The sequence below is a fragment of the Arthroderma uncinatum genome (genome assembly GCF_011692745.1).
Source record: "Arthroderma uncinatum strain CBS 119779 chromosome Unknown scaffold4, whole genome shotgun sequence".
NCBI classification, from domain to species: domain Eukaryota; kingdom Fungi; phylum Ascomycota; class Eurotiomycetes; order Onygenales; family Arthrodermataceae; genus Arthroderma; species Arthroderma uncinatum.
The window spans coordinates 2775245-2801781 of NW_022983866.1; the positions used below are offsets into that span (position 1 = coordinate 2775245).

The 26537-nt window shown below is 49.9% G+C and overlaps 9 protein-coding genes across 9 annotated transcripts; 8 read left to right on the forward strand and 1 right to left on the reverse strand.

The window, feature by feature from the left end:
• Nucleotides 1-113: 113 nt before the first annotated feature.
• GIQ15_06192 (WD repeat protein) lies at nt 114-3346 on the forward strand (the record flags this gene model as incomplete). Its single annotated transcript, XM_033553609.1, has 3 exons — nt 114-285; nt 343-2084; nt 2150-3346. The coding sequence occupies 3 exons, from the start codon at nt 114-116 to the stop codon at nt 3344-3346; spliced, it is 3111 nt and encodes a 1036-aa protein (XP_033404753.1).
• A 1271-nt stretch (nt 3347-4617) lies between these two features.
• Nucleotides 4618-5446, forward strand: GIQ15_06193 (uncharacterized protein; the record flags this gene model as incomplete). Its single annotated transcript, XM_033553610.1, has 2 exons — nt 4618-5094; nt 5171-5446. The coding sequence occupies 2 exons, from the start codon at nt 4618-4620 to the stop codon at nt 5444-5446; spliced, it is 753 nt and encodes a 250-aa protein (XP_033404754.1).
• Nucleotides 5447-6017: 571 nt separating this feature from the next.
• GIQ15_06194 (autophagy protein) lies at nt 6018-9156 on the forward strand (the record flags this gene model as incomplete). Its single annotated transcript, XM_033553611.1, has 7 exons — nt 6018-6171; nt 6363-7118; nt 7189-7313; nt 7367-7871; nt 8006-8289; nt 8550-8741; nt 8812-9156. The coding sequence occupies 7 exons, from the start codon at nt 6018-6020 to the stop codon at nt 9154-9156; spliced, it is 2361 nt and encodes a 786-aa protein (XP_033404755.1).
• An 856-nt stretch (nt 9157-10012) lies between these two features.
• Nucleotides 10013-12243, forward strand: GIQ15_06195 (mitochondrial protein; the record flags this gene model as incomplete). Its single annotated transcript, XM_033553612.1, has 3 exons — nt 10013-10117; nt 10191-12119; nt 12187-12243. 3 exons carry the CDS (start codon nt 10013-10015, stop codon nt 12241-12243), a joined length of 2091 nt encoding a protein of 696 aa, XP_033404756.1.
• A 529-nt stretch (nt 12244-12772) lies between these two features.
• GIQ15_06196 (uncharacterized protein) lies at nt 12773-16132 on the forward strand (the record flags this gene model as incomplete). Its single annotated transcript, XM_033553613.1, has 1 exon — nt 12773-16132. One exon carries the CDS (start codon nt 12773-12775, stop codon nt 16130-16132), a length of 3360 nt encoding a protein of 1119 aa, XP_033404757.1.
• An 824-nt stretch (nt 16133-16956) lies between these two features.
• Nucleotides 16957-17979, forward strand: GIQ15_06197 (uncharacterized protein; the record flags this gene model as incomplete). Its single annotated transcript, XM_033553614.1, has 1 exon — nt 16957-17979. The coding sequence occupies one exon, from the start codon at nt 16957-16959 to the stop codon at nt 17977-17979; it is 1023 nt and encodes a 340-aa protein (XP_033404758.1).
• Nucleotides 17980-20234: 2255 nt separating this feature from the next.
• On the forward strand, nt 20235-21171 carry GIQ15_06198 (putative 2-hydroxychromene-2-carboxylate isomerase; the record flags this gene model as incomplete). Its single annotated transcript, XM_033553615.1, has 5 exons — nt 20235-20309; nt 20365-20464; nt 20544-20647; nt 20710-20889; nt 20968-21171. The coding sequence occupies 5 exons, from the start codon at nt 20235-20237 to the stop codon at nt 21169-21171; spliced, it is 663 nt and encodes a 220-aa protein (XP_033404759.1).
• An 808-nt stretch (nt 21172-21979) lies between these two features.
• GIQ15_06199 (uncharacterized protein) lies at nt 21980-23514 on the reverse strand (the record flags this gene model as incomplete). The annotated part of the gene is made up of 2 exons (XM_033553616.1): nt 21980-22297; nt 22348-23514. 2 exons carry the CDS (start codon nt 23512-23514, stop codon nt 21980-21982), a joined length of 1485 nt encoding a protein of 494 aa, XP_033404760.1.
• A 388-nt stretch (nt 23515-23902) lies between these two features.
• Nucleotides 23903-25190, forward strand: GIQ15_06200 (uncharacterized protein; the record flags this gene model as incomplete). Its single annotated transcript, XM_033553617.1, has 2 exons — nt 23903-24390; nt 24527-25190. 2 exons carry the CDS (start codon nt 23903-23905, stop codon nt 25188-25190), a joined length of 1152 nt encoding a protein of 383 aa, XP_033404761.1.
• Between the last annotated feature and the right edge of the window lie 1347 nt (nt 25191-26537).

The window sequence follows — 26537 nt, forward strand, 5'->3', positions numbered from 1 at the left end:
ACTGTCGACAAGATACCAGAGCCTAGGTCTTTGCTTCTTGCCAGGTCCGGACTCAAGTTAGTGATTGAATAAAGAGATGCTCTCCTGCCAGTGAATATCTGAATATTGAAGATATGGTTGACCAGAGCGAGACTGGAGCCGGGCAGTCCTCATCTCAAAGTGCTACTCATCCACCCGCTACTACTCATTCAGCGGATGACTTAACCAAGCAAGAAGACTTAGCCATGAACGAGGAACTTACACATGCGGATGAAGCACCTAATGCTCCTCTGCATACAGGCGAAGGTGATTATCTATCTACTACCCTTGACTTGGTGTATGCTTCATCTAACACCATCTTAGAATCTACTGGTTCAGCTGCTGGGTTTTTATCGTCTCCTGTTCTATTAACATATGCTGAAGGCCCGCCTCCACTTGATCCTCTCTTGGACGCGCCTTTGTTTCAAGACTCCTTTCTATCTGACTTATCCCATGTGAGCGCTGCCCTGTCAGTATCTGATTTTGGTGCTGTCCCGTCTATCTTTGGCTCAATATTGCCACCCGCACCCTCAACAAACAACACTGCCCAGGAGCCTGATGCGACTGGCTATGAGAACTATAGCGATCGCGACTCAGATGTACCTGCTCCCCCTAATGATAGCTCATATGATATCCCAGCCACCTTCATGCAGGATACAAGCAATGATACTGATGATGGGTGGAATGGTGGACAGTGGAATGAAGGCCAGGAAGGTGGCAGCTTGATCGAAGACTCTGAGCTGTCTGGATTCGAATTTGACAAGCTTCCTCAAAACAGAGTAGGCATGGGCTTTGGCTCTGACTCTACAAGCTCTGACAACGATGCAGACGTGGCCGAGCAGTTCTACCCTTCTGATGACGAGGATGAAGATGATGAGCCGTACCGTCGCTCAGGGACATTCTATGGCAACCTAGATGCCATGTTCACCTATGGACAAACAAATGCTGGGAATAACGCTGACGGACCTATCACCCCACCAACTGAACAACCATCACCTTTGCCTGCACTAGACTTGGAAAATAACGAACTTACTGACTACTATTTTGATGGGGTTGGTAATGATACTGATAATGCAGACCTTTCAATGCATACAGAGAGTATGGATAACCATTTCCTATCCCCCTTCTATTTGAATTCCTCCCTTACACCATCTTCTATCTCTATGCCCCTTACTCAAGCTATGAATTCTCTCACTATTGGCGGCGGCACTAGTGTCAGTGACAGTAAGGGTATTGACCTCATTAACTCACTTCATTGGGCATTTGTGCGCTTACTTGAACTAGTCACTAGTTCAGTTGGTATCCTGCCTCTTCCTCCTCCCCTCCTTTCAAGAATCTGTCACGTTCTTGGAAAATTTTCCTCCTTACACCAAAGGGTCATGGCTGGACTGTTGGAACACGGCATTCAGTTTGGCCGGCATACGATGTCTATCTCGACTCCAGTTGCCGCGCCTGGTATTCCTTTTGGAGAAGACGAGGATTCCGATCCCTTTATCCCACCTTTGCCAAACGAATACTCCGAAGAGTCGCTTTCAACAAACGCGTCGTCTTCAGAGGAAACCGTTATACCACGATCTGAACCCGAGCCACGCCCCCCACCACTGTTGACACGAGAGGAATACGAAGACCTCCATGAACCATCTGAGCTTTCCCCTTACTACATACCTCCAGCCATCATTCTCCAGTCTTTCAATGCTCCCACTGCAAGCACTTTGCTAGCTGCCTTACTTGCTCCGGCCGATGATGCTAACCAAAATCCCTTACCAGCTTTCGAACGCAACTTGACCGTCGAACAGTTCATTCGCCAATGGTATATTCGCGGTCGCCTCAACAACGTGCGTATCAGCGGTAATGAGCCATACCATCCAGTTTCTTCGGAGGCTATCCATGTGTTGCAGTGGGCGAGGCCAACAAAGATATCGCGTCCGGAAAACCATCAATCACGCACGTTTGATATTCAGAACATTCCGTGGCAGCAGAAGTTAAACGTGGATAGAGCTGCTGCGCGTTCTGTACGGGACAGATGGTATACATCTTATCATAACTTGCGTTTCCAGCCTCATGGCGTAAGTTTCTTCCTCACCTGTCCGACTCGTCTACGTGCATAGGTCTAATTGATATACCCTACTAGTACGCTGTAACCTTGCGAGACAGCGAACGTTACTTTAAAGCAAAAACCATGTACACCAAGTTCAAGGCTTCAATGGCGCACTTCCAACTTAGAAACCTCATGTCCGTGACTGCATCCAATACTGTGCAGTACGTCCATCGATCCAAGGTCTATTCTGTCACGCCTTTTTACGACCTCAACAAATGTCTCATTGACCTATCCGATTCGAGCTCTGCTACGACTTTCTTTGAGCCCGTGAAGATCTCCACCATGAAAGCTAAACACGGTGTCACCATTGCCGGAGGATTCTGTGGCGAATATGCATATAGAGCTGAGGTGAACGACTATAAGAAAATCGAAGGTCGCGTCACTAAACACCCTAACGGAATCACGAACCATATCGACATTGTTAAGCATCGAACCAGTCGTAACCCACAGGCTGTTATTGCTTCAAACGACGAATCCATCCGTATCCTCGACTGTGAGACGAACAAGTTTGTTGCGTCCCACCGATTTGCTCGAGCTATTAACTGCACCGATACTTCTCCTGATGGGCGCCTTCGTGTTATCGTTGGTGACTCTGCCGACGCCTGGGTCGTTGATAGTGACACTGGAAAACCCGTTCAGGCTCTCACCGGACATCGTGACTATGGATTTGCATGCGCCTGGTCCCCAGATATGCTGCACATAGCCACCAGCAACCAAGACAAGACCGTCAACATCTGGGACGCGCGTATGTGGAGGATCCTCCAAACCATGGACTCGGACGTTGCTGGCTACCGCTCTCTCCGCTTTTCTCCTGTCGGCGGCGGCCCACGTACCCTCCTTATGTGCGAGCCAGCAGATCGCATCGCCATTGTCAATGCCCAAACTTACGAGACCCGTCAGGTTCACGATTTCTTCGGAGAGATCGGTGGCGCCGACTTCACTCCTGACGGCGGCAGAATCTGGGTTGCCAACATGGATTCCCGTTTCGGAGGGCTCATGGAATACGACCGCGTTCAATGGGGCCAGGAGTTTGGCATCAGCCACACTCGACGTTCAAAGATTGAAAGCCGTGGCGACGTTTATCATCCAGATCTACCTAACGAATGGCTTCCCGAAGCTGAGCTGGACGACGACCCACGCTGCGTTTTGGGTCCCGGCGAACGAAGATTGCGATTCGAGAGGCTCATGAGTGATACAGAGTTTGCAAACCTCAACCGGTTCTTGGGATAACCTTGGACAAACTTCCTTGGTCTGGCTTCTTTGGCTTATGCCCTTTGGCTTCTTGCCTTTTTGCATGAAATTAAAAAGATCCTATGATCAACGATACCAACAACCTCACCTTTTTTTTCCCTATGGGTTTTTCATTCACCTTACACTACCCCTGCATTCCAAGTTGGTGTTATTTGGAGTTAGGTTACCCTACGACACGGAGTTTTTTTCTGCACGGCGTTCCTTTTTCTACGGGCGATACGATATGACGCTTTAACGCACCGCAACGACTCACGCAACGACTCACCACTACCACCTTGCATTGTGTTTCCTCAGCATCACTTTTCTTGCACTAATAACCTGGACTTTTCTTTTCTTCCCCCCTTGCAACTTTCCCTTTGCACGCTGCTTTAAAAAGAGAAAACGACAAAAAAACTGTTCCCAACACACTCCCCTGTACTTGTGCTTTTAGTTTCTTTTCTTTTTCCTACGGCGGCTCGCGCTCCTGACACCACTACTTTTTTTCGATTTGACTCGACTCGATCGTGCCAAAAGATTCAAATGTACTAAGAACCGGACAAGGGACGCATTTCAACGAGGGGCGCATTCAGCATGGTTTCTCAACACGGCAGGACAATCTCATGTTTTTCTCATCCCCCTTTCTTTCTTCTATCTGGCGAGGCGAAGGACACGGCCGACGTCTTTTTCTTTCCTCCCCCCTTTCTCTTTTTAATGGTTTTGTTTTTGCTTGCGTTCACATCGGAAATGGTAATGGAAACGGACATGGAAACGGACACGGATTTGTATTCTGGGCATAGCGGACTGGGAGGAGCACGGAATAAACAAGGCAAAGATAAACAAACGATATGGAGAATAATCAGGGACCACCTTCATAGCTAGCTTAGGTACCTAATAAAATCTACGTGTACACCAGACTTCGTTTCTTTTTCAGGATGCGATCGATCAGATTTTCGATTCGACCGGCGTGATCGTGAATTGCGCATTGGTCGAAGCCCCTCACTTTGCTTCACGCATGCCATGCCTTTTCCCATGCCCTCTGCCATGCCTCGAGTGGCCGCGGTGGTGGGGGGCGGGCTTAGCAGGCTTGTAGACATGACGAACGTTTGTTTGTTGCCCCTCCAGCAACTCGCCACCTGCAGAAGCAAAGTATAAGAATCGCCCTGAGCTGCTTCCTGCTTCATTCCCCGATCTCTTCAATCTCTTCAACTCGTTAATTCTTTGTGTTTGTCTACGGCACATCTACAGCACATCTACAGCACATCTACCCCACAATGTCATTCAACGACACCCAGCAGCGGGGTGAGTCCGCCGGCTACTACAACCCAGGCGACCTCAGTCTCGACCAGGACCAAGCCATCAAACAAGCCCGCCGCCACGGAAACGGCCGTGAGGACGACGATAATGACATCTCCATCTTTAGCCAGGCCATGAGCTTCCTAGGTGACCACAAGGAGAAGCTCGGCCGCGAGGACATCGACGAGGAGAAGGTCGTCAACAATCACCAGAAGCTCTACGGAGACGCTGACGATAGGGGGCAGAAGCACGGTGCCGAGTCTCTGGGCTCAGGAGCTGCGATGCAGGCTCTTAAGATGTTCATGGATGACAGCGGGAAGCAGGACCATAACCAGAACCAGAACCAGAACCAGGGTCAACAGAGCCAGGGTGGTGGTGACCAGAACAAGCTCATTGGTATTGCAATGGCCCAGGCTGGGAAGCTATGGGAGCAGAAGAACCAGGAGGGTCGTGTGGTGAGTTCCTTATCTACCTGACTGTCTAGATATATCCAATTGGGGTTGATGGGCATCAATTAACGGTATCAAAAAGGACACCGATAAGCAAACTGCCGTCAACATGGCTGCTCAGTATGCCCTGAAAATGTACTTGAAGGGCCAGATGGGTGGTGGTGGCGGTGGACTCGGCGGACTCGGTGGCCTTGCTCTTATTTCTGGAGCTCTTGGAGGTGGTGGTGGTGGCAACCAGCAGCAGAGCGGACTGGCTGCCATTGCCGGTGCATTGGGAGGAAGCGGAGGCCAGCAGCAGCAGCAACAGCAGCAAGGCGGAGCTGCCAACCTCTTGGGCATGGCTTCCAAGTTCCTTTAAAGGATAGAATTGCTAGATAAATCCTAGCCCCCTGTCTAGTTGATATGGCCAATTTCGGGACGCCTAATTAGTGTTATATCAATGTCAGCTCATGAATCATGAATCATGATATCTAGTGACTATCTGTTTGTCCAAGATCGCCAAGTGAGGTTGAAGAGCTACAACCAACTGTTAATATACGTAGCTATGTAGGTGTTGGTAACTCTGCTAGAACCATGGTAACAAACTAGATTTCAGCCACCCGCGGGCGGTAAAAGGAGTATACCCGAGTTCATTGTATAAAGCATGAATATCATACGAGGCTCCATGTTCAACTATTTACTGTTCCTCCAGCTCCTTGCTGATGTCGAAGATGAGGTTCACTCGTCGATGCTACGCTGTAACCCACTTAATCGTAGCACTAACAAGGAACGACCCTGTAGTTAACTATGGAGTGGCTGATGAGTGTACGATCAAGCTTTTCATCTCCAGACCCGACTATATAAAGGGCAGCATATATACCCATGCTCCTTGACGCCCTCTGTCGATTCATATCTATGCATCCAGGCCTTCTTTTGGAATCGTATACAGGATGTCTGTTGAGCGCGCCGAGCTGAGTCTGCCGGTTGACGATGGCGTATCCAAGTCCAGCGCAGACAACGAGTCTCCAGATAGGACTCCCGCGGCAGATGTGCTGGATGAGAAATACCAAGTCGCCAAATGGGAGATATGGGCATATTATGCTTGTGTTGCCTCTCCACGATGAACTCATGATCCTTTGGCTGAGGCTCCAAGCACTATTCAGACCAACGCTGACCACATTTCCTACAGTTACTACGTGGGAAATAATGGGCTGACGCTATTCAGTGGGTTCCTACAATCATAAATTACTGAATAAAAGACACTTATCAGTGAAATATTCATCTTCAACCTCTAGACTTTGCTCCAACCGCATTCCAGAACTTGCTCTCCCAGGCTGCAGGGCCCGGGGGAACGTTGGTATTTGCTGGCTCTAGACGCACGATCAACAGTATCGTGCTGCTGAGCAATGGCATATCGTTTGCTATTCAGATATTTGTATTCCTGTGCATCGGTAGTTTTGCCGATTTCGGAACTTGGAGACCGAATATTCTCATCGTCCTGTCCATCATCGCCTATGCAATTGGATTTGCATGGATTGATGTCCACACACCCGAGAAATGGCACGTCGCAGCAGGCCTCTACATCGTGGGCCTCATCGCCTACCAGGCTTGCCTGACCTTCTGGACGGCGGCTTTCCCTGGTCTAGCGAGAAATACGCAGGAACTTCGACAGAAGGCTGAAGAGTATCGGGCTGGCCTTATCACTAGGGATGAGTATGACGCTGCTGACTCGATGAAGCGAAGCCAGCTGTCAAACATAGCGTTTTATATTCAGTCCGTGGGCGAGGTGTTCATACTGGCAATAATTGTAGGCATCATGTTTGCCCTGGACGTTAATGCGAGCGAAGCCAAAAATAACAAGGGGCTGAGTGTTCTCATAGCATTCGCGACAGGCGTATGGCTGCTCCTATCGATTCCATGGTTCGTCCTGGAAAAGCGACGGCCAGGACAGGACTTGGGGAAGAAGAACATTGTTATGGCTGGGTTGAGCCAGTTATACCGTGCAGCAACGGAAATTTGGACCCTGAAGCAGAGCTTATTCTACCTTATCGGTAGGTATTTCTTTTAACATGGCTTTAAACTATCATTGTTGGCTACGATGGAGTGCTAACATTATACAAGGGTACTTTTTGCTTGGGGATTCTTTAAATACCACAGTGACAGTGATTGCAACGCTCCAGAATAGCATCGTTGCGTACAACACGCTTCAACTGACGTACCTTCTCATCGTTGGAATCTTTGCCCAGGTCAGTAACTGGCGGTGTCTGGCATTGATATTCAGCTAACGACCTTACTATAGGCCGTCGGAATCTATGCATTCTGGGATATACAGAAGCGCTTCAACCTGCAGCCCAAGACGATGTTCAATGCAATCGCCATTGCCATCATCCTGCTTGACGGCTGGGGAATGATAGGTATCTGGACCTCTCGGTTTGGATTCCACAATAGCTGGGAAGTCTGGGCCTACCAGGCGTTTTATGGCCTATTCGTCTGTCCATGGTACAGCTATAGCCAGATCATGATATCCGAGGTGACCCCCCGTGGCAAGGAGTTCCTGTTCTTCAGCCTCTTCAGCATCATTGGCAAGACGTCTTCTTTCATTGGACCCTTGGTTTCCAGTGCCATCATCGACGCATCGCCGTCGGGCAACAACTCGACGCCCTTTTATTTCTTGTTTGCACTCAGTTTGGCGAGCTTTGTCTTCCTTTGGCTTTTCGTCGATGTCCCGACGAGCCGCAGAGAACAGGAGATATTCTTGGCCAAGGAAAAGGCCGAGCTTGCCGGCAGAGAGGAGCCTTTGACCAGTACTCCGTAGTTAATACAGTAGAATGTCATTTTCATGTTCTTCTATATGGTCATCTATATGGTCATCTATATGTTTGTTCTGTAAGGCGGAGTGAGGCTGCGTCACACGTGACCAGAAGAATGACATAAGCAGTGGCCTTTTCGTCATCTGACGGAATCACCAACAAGCAAAGAAAGCAACAAGCATCATCATCGTCGACCGAGCAAGCAAGCCACTCTGCATCGAGCCCCGAACAGCTTCACCGCACCCGTTGCTCGCTCTCCCTCCCGCTGCCGCATACCGGCCCTGCGACTCGTCGTTGGACTGCACATCCGCCCGCTTCCCCCAGAATTCAGCTCTTAGAAGGACCATGGCTGCAAGAGCGCCAGGAGGTCGGGCCAGTGCTAGGTTCGCCCAGTTTAAGCTTGTACTTCTCGGTTCGTCCCCCCTTAACTACGAGGACATGCCCCCTGAAGCTGTATACTGATAAGTGCTGTGTATAGGAGAGTCTGCCGTTGGAAAGGTGATATCCCGTCCTCCGATCTGTGGTGATTCGGCTTTCGTGGGGAGATTACTGACAGCTGCCTAACATAGAGCTCCCTCGTTTTGCGATTCGTAAAAGTGGGTAGAACCTCCCCTATAATCGGTGCTCACCATGATGCTGGCAGTGGATTAACGCTGGACACTCTTGTTTTAGGACCAATTTGATGACTATCGGGAGTCTACCATCGGCGCCGCATTTCTTACACAAACCATATCGCTCGATGAGACGACCACAGTGAAGTTTGAGATATGGGATACTGCCGGCCAGGAAAGATATAAGTCGCTCGCGCCCATGTATTACCGAAATGCCAACTGTGCTGTCGTTGTTTATGATATAACTCAGGCTGTAAGCAATTCTTGTTCCTCCCCCCCCTTGTGCCTTGTGCTATCCAGAGCTGATGAACCCCTTTATACAGTCATCGCTCGACAAGGCGAAATCATGGGTAAAGGAACTCCAAAGACAGGCGAACGAGAATATTATCATTGCGCTTGCCGGAAACAAACTTGATCTGGTCACCGAAAGCCCAGACAAGCGCGCCATCGAAACGGCTGATGCAGCTGCTTATGCCAAAGAGGCCGGGCTCCTTTTCTTTGAAACCTCTGCGAAGACATCAACGAATGTACGAGAACTATTTACGGCAATTGCAAAGAAACTACCCCTGGACCAGGCCGGTCCACGGAACCTGCGAGCAAACCCAAGGCCGGGCGTCGACCTCCGACCGGAGACCTCGAATACACAAGGAGGAGCCTGCAGCTGCTGAGTGCATTTGGGAGATATCTGCGTTTAGTCCTTACAGGCACCGTATTCATCATAGCTGACTGTTTTGGAATGCGAGGGGAAACGAATGGCAAGGGAAACCTAACATGACTTCAAGGTACAACAAGAGTACCATCCTTAATATGATTTTACAGGCGCCCTTATCCTTTCATATCGTGTCATACCTTCTGGCCCTGAGACAACCCGGCATATGTTGGAACGACTCCCCCCGTGCGGTGACTTCCTACCCTATACATAGCTCTTGATGGGTTTTCCTTTTTTATATTTATTAGATATTGATTTGCGGCGCGTGCTCCCTCTCGCTATCTACGATTTAATCATCTGTTTCCTTTTCCCTTGTTCCGCCCTGGTGTTAATATTGGCTCCTGCTATTCCCTGTAATTTGTTACCCCTTCCTGTTATTATTACTCCCTTTTTTATTACTCTGGCTTTCATTCTGTCTCTATACCGAGCAAGCATAATGAAATAGTCCGATACCAGTAATCCGAGGTCTTCACAGTCGTATAGCCAGGTCTACACTCCCACCGTACTGAAAGCACTGCTTAAGTCCTAGCGGATCCATCGGCTTTAAAGCCCCCAAAGACATAATAGCCATGCATCAATAACGATACAAATGAAAGAACTGAGCAGCTATATATCTTCGTATCTTCTCCGTGTATCCAACTCTGCCTTGCCGCGGTTAAAATGGCGATGCAACATCTTTAAAGCGGCGCTGAAAACTCTCCCAGATAACCACTTTTGTGCCAAAACAAATCGACGTCGCTCTCTCCCAGTACTCATCCCATGAGCCGACGACCATTCAGCTCCTGTCGACTATCCAGCGGCATATAACGCCCAGCATGCTGCGCAATTCAATTGCGCCGTCCCGAGGGCTGGGTTCATTGACCCGGCAGAAGGCCGCCAGCCAATGGCTAAATACATCCCGACGAAGCCTCATAGGCAAGGTGAGCAGAGAATCTATTCCGGCGGCCGTCCCTTGATAGCCTGTTGCTAAACGGATCTTCTTTCACCGTATAGAGGAGCTACAGTAAAGTGAGAAGCGCCGGCTGGCCGTACGAGAGCTCAATTCGGCTCGAGGCAGGTTCTTTGCCAACGAGGCAAATCTGCAATGCCACATTTACAACCGGCGCAACGCTGCGTGTGAACGATCCCAACGTCCGATCACCACCTTCTCCATCTTCCGCTTCAGCTATAACGCCGGAGGGTGTTTCGAAACCACCACCACCATCGCCTGCGGCCCAGGGTTTGACATCGCCTGGCTCGTCGGTAAACCCACCTGAACCTCCAAAGGCCAAAACCGGCGCTCCTCCTCCTCCCCCTCCACCACCGCCGCCTGCTCCTGTTACCAAAGCCAAGGGGAGATTCAGCAGATTCCTGTTGTATCTCGTCCTTTCCACTGGAGTTGCTTATGCCGGAGGTGTGTGGTTTTCTCTGAAGTCGGATAACTTCCATGACTTCTTCACGGAATATGTTCCATACGGCGAGGAGGCAGTATTGTACCTTGAGGAGCTTGATTTCCGCCGCCGCTTCCCCAATGCCACCCGACACATCAATACTCGGCCTTCCACACCCCGTGAAGAGGGAGAGAAAGTGACGATACCGAGCAAGAGCGGCGTTTCTTGGAAGGTGGCCGAAAATGAAGGTGGGAGCGATGTATCTCACAAGGGAAGGCATATGAGTGCTGTGGACGCCGAAGTGCCTCGCGCTGCCGAGAAATCGAAACCAGCACCAAAACAGCCAGCTGCCGAAGACAAGAAGGTCACCGAGACTACTGCTAGCAAGAAAGATGAACCGAAGGAGAGAGTCCCAGTTACTGATACTCAAAAGCCAGCTGTCTCTCTTGATGAGCCAAGAAAGCCAGCTGCTCCTACTGTTGCAAGCATTGAGCCATTGGCAGCCCTACAGGATGATCCAACTATCCAGGAACTAACAAAGATCGTCAACGGGCTTATCGCTGTTATAAATGCGGATGAATCGGTTTCTCGATTCGCTGCTCCGATCGCCAAAGCCAAAGAGGACTTCATGAAGCTTGGAGAGAAGATTTCTAGCATTAAAGAAGAAGCTCTTTCCGCGGCCAAGGAAGAAATCAAGAATGCACACTTGGAGTTTGATCGATCCGCTACTGAGCTTGTCCGACGAATCGATGAGGTCCGTGCCGAAGAGGCCGCCCAGTACCGCGAGGAATATGAGACTGAGCGTGAGAAGCTTGCAAGTTCCTACCAAGAAAAGATCAAGACGGAGGTTGAGAGGGCTAATGCGGTTGCTGAGCAACGGCTTCGAAATGAGCTGGTTGAACAAGCTATCGAATTGAACCGCAAGTTCCTTAACGATGTCGAAACTCTTGTCGAAAAGGAAAGAGAAGGCCGCTTTAGCAAACTGTCTGAGCTGACTGCTCAAGTGGCCGAGCTTGAGAAGCTGACTGCAGGCTGGAACGACGTGATCAGCGCCAACCTGACGACCCAGCAGCTCCAAGTCGCCGTTGATGCGATCCACTCTGCCCTCGAGAGCGATAGCATGCCAAGGCCATTCATCAACGAACTACTGGCTGTCAAGGGGCTCGCAGGCCAGGACCCAATTATCAATGCCGCCATTTCATCGATAAACCCTACCGCATACCAACGTGGGATCCCCTCATCTGCCCAAATCATCGACCGCTTTAGACGTGTTGCCAACGAAGTCCGCAAAGCAAGTCTGCTCCCTGAAGATGCCGGCGTCGCCAGCCATGCGACAAGCTATCTCATGAGCAAGGTCATGTTCAAGAAAGAAGCCTCCTCTAGCGGAGACGACGTCGAGAGCATCCTCACCCGTACAGAGAAGTTACTCGAGCAAGGCAACCTTGATGATGCCGCGCGTGAAATGAACACACTCCGCGGATGGTCGAGGCTACTAAGTAAGGACTGGCTGGCTGATGTGAGAAGGGTTTTGGAAGTTAAACAAGCCATGGAGGTAAGTCTATCCAGCTTTATCTCTACCTTTTCCCCTTTTCTGCGGATGCTAACTTATTTCTTTGTAGGTTATTGAAACGGAAGCCCGTTTGAAATGCCTCCAGCTGGAAACCTTGGGACAGTAGCTCCCTACCATTTCCTTGACTGTTTTGCATTTAAAAGCACCCTCCCTCATTTTAGACCTATAGTTCCTGCTGTAAAACAGATTTCCAATGTACTTACTAGAATTGCAACCTGTACGGAGTAATTGCTGGGCCATCAGTACTATATCTTCTTTCTTGCCTGTATATCGTGCTCGTGGTCTGCCCTTTTTATATGTTTTTATATCAGAAGCAGCCACCTTGTGGCGCAGTAGACACGTGACTTGTTTGCCTTGTTTGGCTCTCAAGCTTAAAAAAGGAGCAACTGCGGACCTCAAAAAGATGGACAGCTCGAACGTTTGTTTGTTCGACGGAGACGGCCATGTTTATCGACCTTTCAACCGGGCTGGCTTCATTGTGAGCCGGCCACCTTTTGTGCGTTCTGGGTGTTGTCCTTCTTTATTGCATGACCGAGGAGAACCTGTTCCATGTTTTGGATGGAGCTTATCACATGCATACGCGTTTGTTTTGACAGTATTTGACCAGCTTCTTGAGCTATAATCAACCCATAACTATGATGTCTTCCCCTTCTTATGAGTCGGATCAGGCCCAGAACGAGAGTTCTGGCGGGTATATATCTATGGAAGATGCGCCGGCAGGCCCCAGCTCTGCCAGGGATGGCGTCTCGGATGGAACTCCGTCACCAGGGACAGATCACCGCTTTCAAAGGAGGCACAGGAAGCAGGCAGCCAGTACATTTCGACTAGAGTCTCCGATAGGGCTATCGAATGAGAGATCTGATAGCCGGTCTAATCTACCTCGGCAAAGTTCTCCCTGGAGAAGCGTCAGTCGTCGAGGCAAAGAACCAGTTCGGCATCAGAGTGATGAGAGCCAGCTGGTTATCCCCAAACGGAACTCTCAGCAGCGCCGTCAGCTTCATGCATCAAAACCATCTATTGGAAGCTCTCCACTCTCAAATGTCGTCTCGCATGAAGAGACTGACCCGAATGATACGCCTTATACCCAGGGAAGCTCTACACACGCGCACCCTCGTACTACATCGTCAGTAGGGCTAGATACGGATTCTGCGCAGATAGTAAACCTTGCGCTGAGCTTGAGCGACTCGCGGAGGCGGAGTTCCTTGGTCCGTACTACTTCTGGTGGAGTTCAACGCCCGAGGCTATCATCTTCGGTAGTCCTTTCACGGCCCCAGGGCTTACCTTCGCCGAAACAACTTGAGATCGAGACTCCCTCGCGTGGGCCGCCAACGCCTCAGGAGACTGTTAACCTAAGATATGGCGCCACACACTATGGGGAAGTACAATTCTCTGAAGCCACCCTTGCAAGAGCTGAGAAGGCCAAACAACACTTTGAGCTATTTGAGAACTATTTGCGTCTCCTCCCTTATCTACCACCACTTCCAGTTCGTGAAGAAACTGCAACAAGGCTTCATGATACCCGTGATAGCCAAAATGATGCATCAGGTGGCCGGAAATATAATCCTTTGCAGTATCTGCGCAACAGGAAAGTTAGATACAGAGAAAGGCAGGCAATCGATTCAGAAGCGGCAGGGTGGGGAGATGTTGAAAAGGTCGCAGCATGGGTCGATACTGTTGCTGAATCTCCAAACTTACACCAACGCAAGCCGGACGAACATATTAATCTACCGCCTTTTAACCTTACTGCTGCCCAGGCCAATACAGAAGACAAACCTGACCAGCATTTATTGCCTACCAAAACCAAATCCGGGGACGTTGTCAGACGCCGCCCACGCATGGATTGGATAACAACACCTCTAGACCTCCTAGCAGATGCGGTGTGGTATGAGCAGGATGAGAATAAAGCCAAGGCTGAAGATCGTAATGGAAACAAGCTGTTCCCAGGTGGAATTAAAGCCGCACCAAAGCCTGAGTCGTCCCCAAGTGATCTTGGCCTCCCTGGAACCCACGAGGAGCAACGTCAAGATGCGCGTTCTGAGCCTGAAGTAGAGCAAATGGAACGCCTGCCTACTTTTACACCGCTTGGACACGGAAGCCAGCAAAGCTCTGAAAGGGGGCGTCTACGGCACCGATTAGCCCAGTCAATTAATTTTACGCCCAACCATAGCAGTTCAAGAAACCAAAGCAAATCTCCTGTTAAAAAACGGCATAGGAGGTCTTCCTGGTCTTCAGACCGTTCTCATGACAGTAACAAGGATGGAAGCTGGGGGAAACGCCTTTCTGTATTGGACGGGAGGAATGGAATATCTAACGATAAGTCGAGACCTAAACAGAGCATTCCCCAAAAGGGTAAAAGGCCGGTCACCCCAAATAGGGCGGCCTCGGACTCTGAAAATACACCCGGGCATGACTCGACACAACCAAATACCCCGAACTCCACACTTCTACCGCCCTTAAACATAGATTTGAGTCCGCATGCGTCGCCACGCCTAAGTTATGCTGCCTCTAATTCGTCTTTGGTCAGTGATGGGGGCATAGCCGGATCCAAGGGAACCCCAACCCATGATGACAACAATCCTTTTAGTACGCCTGCACAGAAAGGGCTTTTCCCGAGCATGGCCATAAACCTCTCTCCGCTGCGCGGCCGATCTACGTCTCCAGGCCGCCGGCATCCATTCTACCTAGGCCACTCAAGGAAATCTAGTAGGCAAAAACAGGGGCCATCTCCAGACACCCCAGAATCTGCTGCTGAGCCAAGCAGCTCGCTGTCTCATCGCTATACACACACCAGCTTCTCTCCCCCGACTTCACCTTTCACTCCTGAAGACCAGAAGCATCCAGGCATCCGAAGATCAGACAGCTCGCCTGCGAAATATTCTCGGAATGCTAACCAACAGGAATGGAAGAGGATTCTCAAGGGAGGGCGGATTGCTGAACTTGTTGGGAACGAAGTATCGAGGGTGGGAGATCTAATACGGAAGAGAGAACATCTCGGCCATTCAAGACAGTCGTCCGCGTCTAGCTTATCTGAATACATCGACGCAGAGGTGGTGCCAAGTGATACAAAGTTGACTACAGGAGGCGATCTCTTCCGTGACGCAAGCCAAAGGGTGGACTCCGACGACTATGCATCACAGCGAACGCGTCTCCCAGTTTTCACCTCCATCTCACAGAGTGACGCCGGTGACCCCATAGACCTATACAGAGGGGCCTCGAATAAGGAAAATCTTCCCGTTGGTGATGAGCTTTTCACAGACGTCAGTAGCTCTGATGTCACTAAGGAGGAACCTCATCATAGTCGCTCGACAGCCTGGGATTCATCCACGCAGACGAGGCTTGGCAATATAACGCGTAATTGGAGTATTTCCACTCGACATATTCCTCACTCCGGTCGTATCGGCAAACGAGATATTTCCCGCGTTCGTACTCACCTTTTGTCATCAGGCATTAAAGCTGTCGAAATCTGCCGTTATGCCGAGAGATCTCCGACATCCTGTGTTGATTCTTGGTTGAAGGCACCGATTAATTATAATAGCATCGCACCGTATATAGCAAGCTCGGAGGCATCCGCACTCGCTACCAGGAAATCTATCATGGCGTTCCATGAGCGCACATCTGCCTACAACCTTTTAATCAGAGACTTTGTGGACTTGAAAGCTCCGCCAATGAAAGCTGAAATCCGACGCCTTGAGAACCTGGTTTCCTCTACGCTTACTCCGCGCATTCGAGAACTGGCAACCCAAGCTGAGAGCCTAACAAGTGATTTGGGAACAGCAAGCACCCTGCCTGTTAAGCAACTTGAAAACATATTAAATAAAGGCTTAAGAAAACGCAGTCGACGAATCCGCTCCATCGTGAAGTTGTTGTCTGCAGTTTTTGAATGGCTACTCATGGGCCTTTTCTGGATTGTGTGGATAAGTGTCATGCTCTGGAAAATTATTCGATTCATTGGGCTTGGTGCATTCAAAGGAATCCGCTGGGTTCTCTGGCTTTAATTCCCCCAAGTTCGGCTCTTCCAATGACGGTTTACTCCATGCCTTTCATGCGTGACTTTCCCCATGCATTATATACCTACTCCCTTGACTTAATACTTATCTATTTGGTTTAGCTTAACGTTCCATACTGGCTTTTGATCATGATACCCTCTTCCTCATGCGCTGTCTATGCTTCCCCTTGATTCACGGCTCTCTTACATATAATTGTCTTTCGGAATGTACTTTTGTGCCTTGGCGTACTGTATTCCTGTTATCACTACTGGATAACTTTGATTTGGGTTATTACCCTCTTTTTCCCCTTCTCTCTGTTTATATACCCCTTTTAATTGTATTTCTATATAATCTACTTCACCCAGCAGAGCGGATAGACCTTATACCCTGTGAATTTCCAGCATTAGTGACAGACAGGCACAGATAATATATTATCTTCCACCTTTTAAAACACAGTCTCACTCTTTTATTCACACAAGCAATCTTGCATGCATTCTCCAGCCTGGCTTTTGATGGAAACATCCTGCTCAGCAGCATCACGTGGGCAATGGCTGTTTCCCAGCAACCTTCGACAGTGATGTTTTTGATATATTCTGCAGTGCTCTGTAGATTTCACTGCACAAACCATCTCGGATCACTCAGACTACTTTCCAACTTATTCCTTTCTTTATTAAGTCTGCTCCTATTTACTTGTACCTTTAACATTTACTTCTCCACGCCATTTACTACAACCCCTTTAACTTATAGATCAGAAATCCTTTCTACAAACCAAAAAACCCCTTTATTTTTCTATAAAGCGTCCCGCATATCCAAGTTGACACGCACAACAGAGCATGACTGGCCAAGCACCAAATGGAACTGAAAACAAACCCCCAGGCATCAAGTCGGCAATCCAGAAGTCAATATCCTGGTTGAAACCAAAGAAAGGAACTTCGACGGGCAGTACGGAGAAGGCCACAACGAATAATCAATCCTCGAAAGCAAACCAGCCTCGAGCCCCTATCCTGCCAGCACCACGATCTCGGACATATCCGCCTCCTCTCAGGACAATACCAATGCGTGGGATAAGCCCGCTCAGATCTCCCCGTGGCGACGGGAATGCTACACCATATACGGTCAGCCCTGTCAGCTCGGTACGTCCCAGAAATGTTCTCGATGTAGGGCAAGCATATGATTTCCAAAATGCAATGAGCGGCTCTATGGTCCAATATGGAACCCAAACACGGGAATCAGGCGTCGTCAAAGTTGATAATGTCTCTTATCAATATAACATGGACTCACGAGAGAGACTTAAGTTGCGAAGAATGCTCGAAAAGAAGAAGGCTTCTGGAAAAACTGGCGTTGAGATTGGGAAGTTCCTTGTCGAAACATACTATAATAGGGACAAAGGGCTAGGGGCGCTTGTGACTAACTTGGTGTTAAATCAACGCCCATATGCCATTATAGCTCTCGTTGTTATGGAATCCGTCGGCCTGCACGTCACAAGCGAAGAAGCGTATCCGATCAACCAGAGAAGTACTGGGGGCGCCAGGCACTATGGTCGTCCTACTCCGCAAGCTGGCCATCCGCCTATGCCACCACCACATAGACATCTACCGCAGAGAGCTAGCACAGGAGCAGATTACGCTTCGCCACGACCAAATCCTCTCCCGCCTCTAAAAAATGGCGAAAGAGGAGGCCATATCCTTTCGAGATATGAAACTAGCGACCAACTCGATGTACTGACGAGGAGTACGGCAAACCAGAAATATATCTTTGAAGATGATGACGATCCGCCTCTTCTACGCCCAACCACCCTCAACCGTATTCATCGGGGGTATTTCGATCCTAGTATTGACTATGGGAAGCGTAATTGACTTGGAATATATGGACGGCAATGGCACGCTGATCGCAAGGTAGCAAATGAAAATTCGTGTGTATTCTTGGTCCATTTATATTGAGGAGACTTGATATGATGTCAGCTTTATAACTCCCAATTTATCTAATCCGTGATTTGATCCTTTATATGAAGATGTCCGTAACGATAGGAATCCTCCTTGTCATAAATGAATGCAGCCGCCATATGCTGTGTCCACCATTTTACCTTCATATCATAACTTAAACATTGTGTCTGAGAATGCTGCAGTAGTTACTCTGCTAAATGAGATTAACTCTGACACTGACTCAATATTATTACAAGATGTTGTATAATACTGGTTTAATAGAACAATAAAACATGAGGTAATAGCAAAATAAAGAGCAGAGAGTAACCAAACAGGGCATTGTGGCTTAAATAAAAGGTACGCTACATTGGCTAGGAGTTAGATGAACCCTTGCCTATAGCTCCATATGGAGACCTTCTTGTAGTATTTCTTCTTCGTACGGACCGCTTTAATCGGCCAGGCAGTTTGGTAACAAAGCCGGCCAATTTAGACCAAGATGTTTTGAGTGTAGGAGAGCTATCGCCACTATCTGTGGCTATTATACTGCCTTCGACAAAAGCATCAGCGTTTGTATTGCGAGCTCCGAGGCTAGGAAAGCTGATGGCATGGTTTGTTATCAAGTCAGCATTAAAGGGCTCAAGCAATGGAATGGTGGGCGCCCTGGGTCGATTCCTCAGAGAAGAGAGTGTCTTTCGCAAAGTAGCACCCTTGGGAGTAGATTTAGTGACCAACGGCGGAGTCTTGAATTGAGTCTGAACGGTAGAAGACAGGATCGGGTCTGGCAGTCTCTGAAGGCAAAACTGGCATGTGTCTTCAGGTCCTGTATTTTTGCCATTTTGAGGGTTTCCAAGTCCAGACTTAGAATCCAGTGGACTATTTTCGATGGGCCGAATATTCCAAACGGGAGGTCGATAGAGATATTCCCCCTGGCGTCTTCGTTTGGTGACCGATTCATTGAGCGCGTCGATTACTGGAGTTCCGCCCTCGGGGTCTAGGAACGTTCTTGGGCTACTCTGTTCTGGATCTGAGCTATCGGACATGGCTGTTCCGTCTTGGTTCACTATGATATTATTGCTGTTCATGGACGGTCCGTCACCTTTGCGCCTCTTTCTGGGAGTCGTCGGTAGCCGTCGAGTGCGCCTGGTTCAAGTCAGCCTTTAACTATCATACAAGATGATACCCAGACTCATAGTCTATTACTTTTGTGGTGTTAATCGTTGTGATGTCTCACAATCGGCTGGAATATCAGAGTCAAGAAGCGAATTTAACAAGGCCCTGCTTTTGGGGGTTGGAGTATCATCCATCGGCCTGGTCAACGTTAACTGGGAGAGGGTGAGGGATGATATTAAATTTAGAATGTAATATGCTTGATTCTGATGCAGGCTTAATATTGATTGGAGAAACCAATAAATAATACCATGTATGGTTGATATCGAAGTAGGAGAAATATCCTTTGCTTGCTCGGTCGAAGCAGCGGGTATAAATAAACACGACCTGAGAGGAAGAAGCCGCAAAGGAGTATTATTGTCCAACATCAAAGGAAGGGATCGGTGGCCGCATCATGAGAGAAGCTACTATCGAATAGTATGTCTGGTTGATGTCTCTGGTTGGTACGTCAGAGAAGATATCATTTGATCACTCCGGTATATCGTCCGCTCATATGGTTCTGTACGATCTCGCTGCATAAACCGGTTCGCTGCCCGATGCAGAAACATAAACTCATCACGCTCAGGTTGATAAACACGCTGATGATGGAATGATGAAATGATATTCATAATCCCTGCGATCAGGCCGTTGCTAAGCATTCTCGATGGCTGACACGATCGCAAGCATGCAGACGTCCACAACGACCGGTCAACGGCCTCGCTGCCCATCTCCTACAACTCTCATCTGTCCAGCTCGATGATCAAACAGCCAGTCTCGATGTCTCTGAAGCGTCTACTGAGGCCTCGCGCCGTGCTGGCGATACCTCGGCCTCCAGGATCTCAGTGGGTCAGCCTCAGCATCTGATCAGTTAAAAATACGGGATGGAAGCATCATGAACGATCCTAACGACCATAAGACAAACCTGCAGGAGACGGCATATATCCCTTTCATCGTCAGCTTATCCTTCGACCGTCAAGCCATCGTTGAACAAGAGATTTTACTCTCCGGCGCCCTCAGCCCCAGATCTCCCCGCAAGCATCAAGATGGCTGCTCCCAAGATCACTCTCTACGTCGACATTCTCAGCCCGTTCGCCTATATTGCATACTACGTGCTCAGAGTATGTATGATAACGGGAACAAAGGCCCTGGTTTACATGCTAATCTATGCAACAGCACTCCCCTGTCTTTGAGAAATGCACCAAGGTCTACGTCCCTGTCTTCCTGGGGGGGATCATCCAGGCAACAGGAAATATCCCTCCAATCCGTGTTAAGAGTTAGTTGTTGACCGTCTCGTTCAATTTGCTTTCGCTTCTCAACGCGCGGACTCGTCTAATTTTATATAAATCCCGCAGACAAGGATAAATGGATCAACGTGGAGCGCATGCGCTGGTCAAAGCTACTCAATGTCCCAATTACAGAGACGACGCCGGAGGGATTCCCGGTCAATACTCTAGCTGTAAGTTAATCTCTAGCGGTGAATTGTCAAGTTGATTGGTGTCTGTACTGATAGACATGCAGGTTCAACGGGCTCTCTGCGTCATTGCAGAGGATCACCTTGAGAAGTTGGTCGGCTGTATCGATGCGTTCTACCACGCGCTGTGGGTGAAGTCGGACTCTACTGTTGGCATGCCCGAAGGCTATGTGCCGGTCCTGGAGCGTGTAATCGGGAAGGACGCCGCGATCAAAGTGGCTGAGAAGGTAAGGGACATGCATCTTGAGATGTCAAGTAATTTAACCGTTATGGTATACATGTATAGCTGACACCGAGGAAAACAGGCTTCCACCGCCGAGATTAAGAAAAAGCTCGTGTCAAATACAGACCAGTCCTTGGAGTCCGGTGCTTTCGGCCTGCCATGGATCGAATGCACGAACGCACAGGGTAAGACGGAGTCCTTCTGGGGAGTCGACCATCTTGGACAGGTCGCTGCCTTCCTGGACCTGAATGTTACTCAAGACAAGGGCTTTAAAGCTTTGCTATAGATCACTTTAAATGTTCTAGAAATTTATATATCCTGACCAGTTAAATCATATGATCTTGTCCATATAGACGACGTCTTCAATCCGAGATTTAGGCTACGCCCCCTAGAAGATTCCTGGTGCTCTATACACTCAACAGCAAACTTACCTAGCCATGGACGTAATGTATGCTGTGGCGGCTTAGGTATCACATCAGGGATAGGAGAATATGCCAAGAGCAGATGTTTGCTTGAGCCATGAGAACCAATAGTGGAATCTATATGCTGTTGAAGCTATAACATGTATGTCTCCTCATGTAATACCTAATGAGGAGAACAGCCCGTATAGAGCGCGTCTTATGATTACCTGTCTAGCTGAATATTCTTTCAGCTTTCCAAGGATATCCTCGCCAGCTGCATGTATGCCAAATCGTATTTTTCATGCGCCACAATTTCTCCCGATCCCACATTAGGAAAGTAAGTAAAGATGCCCCAGTTAACTGCATTTGAGATGGACCAGGGCGTTGGATTGGACAGCCTGGTACTTGTGCTTGTCGACATTATTTCTTCGTAAAAAATGGTTCCATATGGAGTAAATTGGACAAGGCAATGGGCCTTGTGATATATATGACAGTATATGGCACTATGTACATACATATATATGCGCTGGCCAATGCCAGTTATTGGTTGGTGAATAACAATCCAACCTCAACTTATATGGCGTGGAAACTGCTGGTCTCCTAACCGCTGAAGAGGCCACCAGGGCAGGAATCAAAAATAGTCTACAGGATGAAGGTAAAAGGCATGTGGTGAAGGCAAGGCTGGGATCATGGTCATAACTCGTTGTTAGTGGGGGTGGCATTAGGATGTTTTGAGGGGTCATCGGGCCCCGAGTCGTTCGGATTAATATTATCCGTATTATCTTGTTGAGAGATACCGGTTTGTGATATGGTGGTACGTGTATGTGGTTCGGGGCTGTTGAGTTGAGATGTAGGAGGCCCACGACCGTCTTCGGGGCTCGGTGAATTAGTAGTTAGGTTAGTGGATGCTTCGTGATCGGATCGCGACGGGGGAATGTGTGTTTCGGTGAAAGGTTGGTCAGAGGAGTTATTATTTTCGTCATGGGCGTCGTCCAGAGGGCCCGGGGAGGGCTGCACATTGTTAGCAACCTGCTTCACCATCCATACAATAGTGTACCCACCTCATTATCACCATCAGCCAGACTCAGCCCCTTCTGCTTGGCCAGGTCTTGCGCAGCCAGACGTCTCCTCTCTATTGCTGCCTCCTCTTCTAGTCGAACTTCCTCCTCCTCCCTCCTCAAATCCGCCAATGAAGCAACGTCTGTAGCCGGTTCAATCATAATGCTGGTATCTAACTCAGACGTCGAATGCGATGACTTGGACATGGTACGACGCCGTTTCAAGCCTCTATCTCGCTTCCTCCGCTTACCCTTCCCTTTACTCGTATTCGAGGTCCGAGAGGAGGTGGTTCCTTTCGTCGAGCCAGAGACTGATCGTGGAGCGGAGAAGGTAAAGTCATCGCCGCCCAAGCTGCCTCCTCGGCGGCCTAGGGTCATTATATTAAATTCGTCATCGAGCGGTACGGCGTCTTCCTCTTCGTCGCTGGGTATTAGGTCACCGCGCGAACTGAGGGAGTTGCTAGTTGCATGGGATGATTGCGTGCCGCGTCGCTTTCTTGAATGTAGTTCCGGCTTATAATTGTTACCGTGGCCGTTGGTATCGCCTCTGGCATGATCGCTTTCATCGCTTGCTTCGAGTAACGGTGCCTGTTCTGGGGCGTCCCGCTTCAGCCCACCCGGATTCTCTTGCAGGTTAGCAGCAGATGGACGATAGCGAATGCCTCTTGCTCCTATCCTCCATGGAAACCGCTCTAGAAAGCCAAGTATGGACGAACTAGGGATGACAGTCGGGTCTTGCCGTTCGTCACTGGGCAGGATCGAACTCCGCCGCCGGGCACCGTAGCTCATTCGTCTATTCGTGCGCGGCTGGTCATTCGACGCACGCGCAGAGCTATTCCCGGCCAGCAGCCTGTCGAGCTCATCATTCCGCCAGCCTAACAGCCCTTCTTCGCGCGCATCCTCGTCGTAGTCCCAGTCATCGTAGAATCCAAAAGTAAACTCGGCACGGGCACTAGACCGCTCCCGTCGTCGCCGACGAAGCTGGTCGTCTCGGCTGGGGAAACAGGGGGCCGTAAAGGAGGTAAAGCACTCCTGTACCCCCAGGAAGCACGGCTCGATGTAGTTATGGGCGAAGGCGTATATACCCTCCTGGGCGGACTCGTTGGCGGACTCGAGGTTCTGGGAGATCTGATTGAGGGTCTGGCGGATACGAGGGTCTCCTGGGCGCATGATAGACGGAGAGAGATAGTATAAGAGCGGACGAGCTCTCAGAGGCGCATTAACCCAGTACTCCGTGGTCTGGTATGTTGATGGTAGATGTGTGCAAGCGGGCGGAGTTAAGGTCGTCTATGCTGCGGGCATGTCAGGCGTCGTCGTCCTATCCCTTCGAAGCGCCCGTATCGAACATTCTGCGTGCGGGCCAGAGGGTATCAGCATCGACTGTCTCTTCAGCGAGATGCGCATCGCAGGTCGTCGCATTGTGAAGTTCGCAGAGTTGGACCCTTTGGATTTCCTGTTGGGGACAGCCTCGATTACGTCAGCGCGACGTTGCTTTTCTTTCTCTCTGGAACGAAAAAGACGGCGTTTACCATGGTTGCGATCTCAACAAGATATCAGGATGCCGCATTACGTGCGGTTCCTGAAGCCGCCGACGATAGAGAAGGCCGGCGCTGGGTCCCGCATCAAGACGCTTGTCACTGTTACAACCGATCTTGGAGACTCGTTTCTCGCCGAGCAGGTACAGCTTACGGCGTCGGTGCTGGTCAACAGCTACAACGACAGCGATGTCCAGTGCATCCAGCAGAAGAGCTTCTGCTGGCCGGCTGGAGCTCGCGAGGTGACCGTAACCATCGACGGCATCAGACTAAACCTGCGGCAACACGCTGTCCAGTTACGCGTTGGGCCAGCAGCAGTCCACCTTAGACCGGATAATGACTTTGCTACGACGTCTAATATCCCAGCGGTGATATCAGCATGGAGTCCGCCATTCGGTGGCTCAGGGCCTCCACAGGCTGAGAAGCTGGTTCTCAGACGGCTGGAGACTCGCTGCCCAACCGAGGTGCGAATCTGGGAAGAGACGGGCAACAATCTGGCGAGACATATCTGGTACGTAGGGGATGATGGGTAGGATATGGATTCTAGCTACCAGTAGGATGTCTAATATCCCATAATAACAGCCAATCCTCCCTGTTGTATTCCGTATTTTCCCTTTTGTATGTGACGTTTTGTCTAACTTGTACAGGGACGCCTCACTTGCATGGTTAATGCTCTTCCAGGAGACACTAACTCCGGTTGATGAGCCAGCTACCTCTTCGTTTCTCACGTTCAGGGACCTGTTGGTACAGAAGAACGGCGAGTCACGCTTCAATGTAATTGAACTGGGAGCGGGATGCGGTATCGTCGGAATCGCACTCGCCCAGTTCATGACGGACTGCTCGGTCCTTCTGACGGACCTGGAAGAGGTACGCGACATCGTTAACCGGAACATCGGCGTGTCCAAGCCCGCAGCAGGCTCTGTGGTCGAGTTCCAAGTGCTCGACTGGGACGGTGCCGTCCCTAGGCAGATCTCAGAGCAGCAGCACGACCTTGTCGTTGTATCTGACTGTACGTACAATTCAGACAGCCTGCCTGCACTAGTTGGCACGATGGCTGCGCTGGTGGACCGGTCACCGCAGGCTGCCATCATCGTAGCGCTCAAAAGGCGACATGAGAGCGAATCCGTGTTTTTTGAGCTCATGCAGAGTGCCAGACTAGAAGTGCACGACAAGACTCGCATCCAACTACCTAGTGTCTGCTCGGAAGATGATGTCGAATCGGTAGATATCGAGGTATACTATTTTCGCCTGTTGCCGTCCGTCCATGATGATATGCCCATCCCACTACTTCGCCCACGTCAAGCAGCCTAGAAGATCAAGTCAAAAGATTAGACACTCCCATAGGAACGCCAGACGGCCTGCAAGAAAATCAATCGTCGACCCATTCATGTTTATCTGCCGATCTCGCCGTCCTCAGCTCGTAGCCACCTTCTCGGAGGCGCTGATATCTAGAGCACATCCAGTAATTGATGGACATTACACCGCCAGCCAGCCACATCATGGACACCTCTTTACCTCAGTACCTCTTCGTGCTCTCTCCAACGCTCTACTTCTACCAGATTGAACATTTGTTCTGTCTTCAACTGGATTCCACATCAGGGGTTACCAACTTCTCTGGGAACAGGTTCTACGAACATCGACTGTCTCGACGATGGAGCCGGAACCACAAGGATATCACCCGCGGCGGCTTCTGGCATCGGCTCCCTCCTGCTCACCGTCTCGGCCAACATATGCCTCATACATCTCGTCGTAGCCGGCATCGATTCTCACCCGGATGGATCGCTCACAGCCACATCCGCTGCAGCTAACCCGAGATAACGAGACAGCAAGACGAGACGAGACGACGAGACAGAGAAAAAGCAACGAGCTTGTGTCGATGCATGCATGGGCGAGGATGTTCCCCTGGCCTTTCTCCTCCTCCTGCTGCTCTCTCCCTTTCTCCCCCTTCTGACGTGGTTGCGCAACCCGGCCGAGCTGCAGGATGACTAACCCACACACTTCCACCAAAACCGCCCAATTTTTTCGCCCTCCGCTAGCTCGCTTCCTCTTTTTCCTCCTCTTCCTCCTCCTCCCCCTGCTATAAATTGCACCCTCGCGCCTCTGGATAGTGGCCATAGTGTTCACTCTAGCTCTCACGCTCTGCTATTGCTCTGCTCTCTTCTGTTCGTCTCGGACAGCCTGTTATCGGCCTTTGCCTGAGAGGTGAGCTCTTCACTGCTGCTCCGTCACCATGACACTCCATCGTCCACTTCACCTCGACCGAGTCCTGCCATCATCGTCACCATTACCGCCACCCTTGCAGTCACTCGGATGCGTTAGCTAACTCCTGGCAGGATTCGTATTCCTCTCTGTTTATCTTTAAACCGCCTTTGGGGACTCTCCAAAGGCACATTGCTCTACGGTGTCCGCGCCACTTCGATCCCATACGTTGTTACCCCTAGCCCTCTTCTCCGGACTCCTTGGATCCCTCCACCTCCTGAAGCACGCCCTCGTCAACTCTCCGCCGTTGCTTTTGGTAGACTCACTCTACACCCCCTCCAATTCCGAAACCCTTGAGCTGCCGCATAGGACTTCTCAACGGGTTCTTCCTCTTCCAGAGGAAGAGTCGAGGAGGCTAGGTCCAGTGAGCGAAGGCTGCGATACATTCCGACCTCCCTA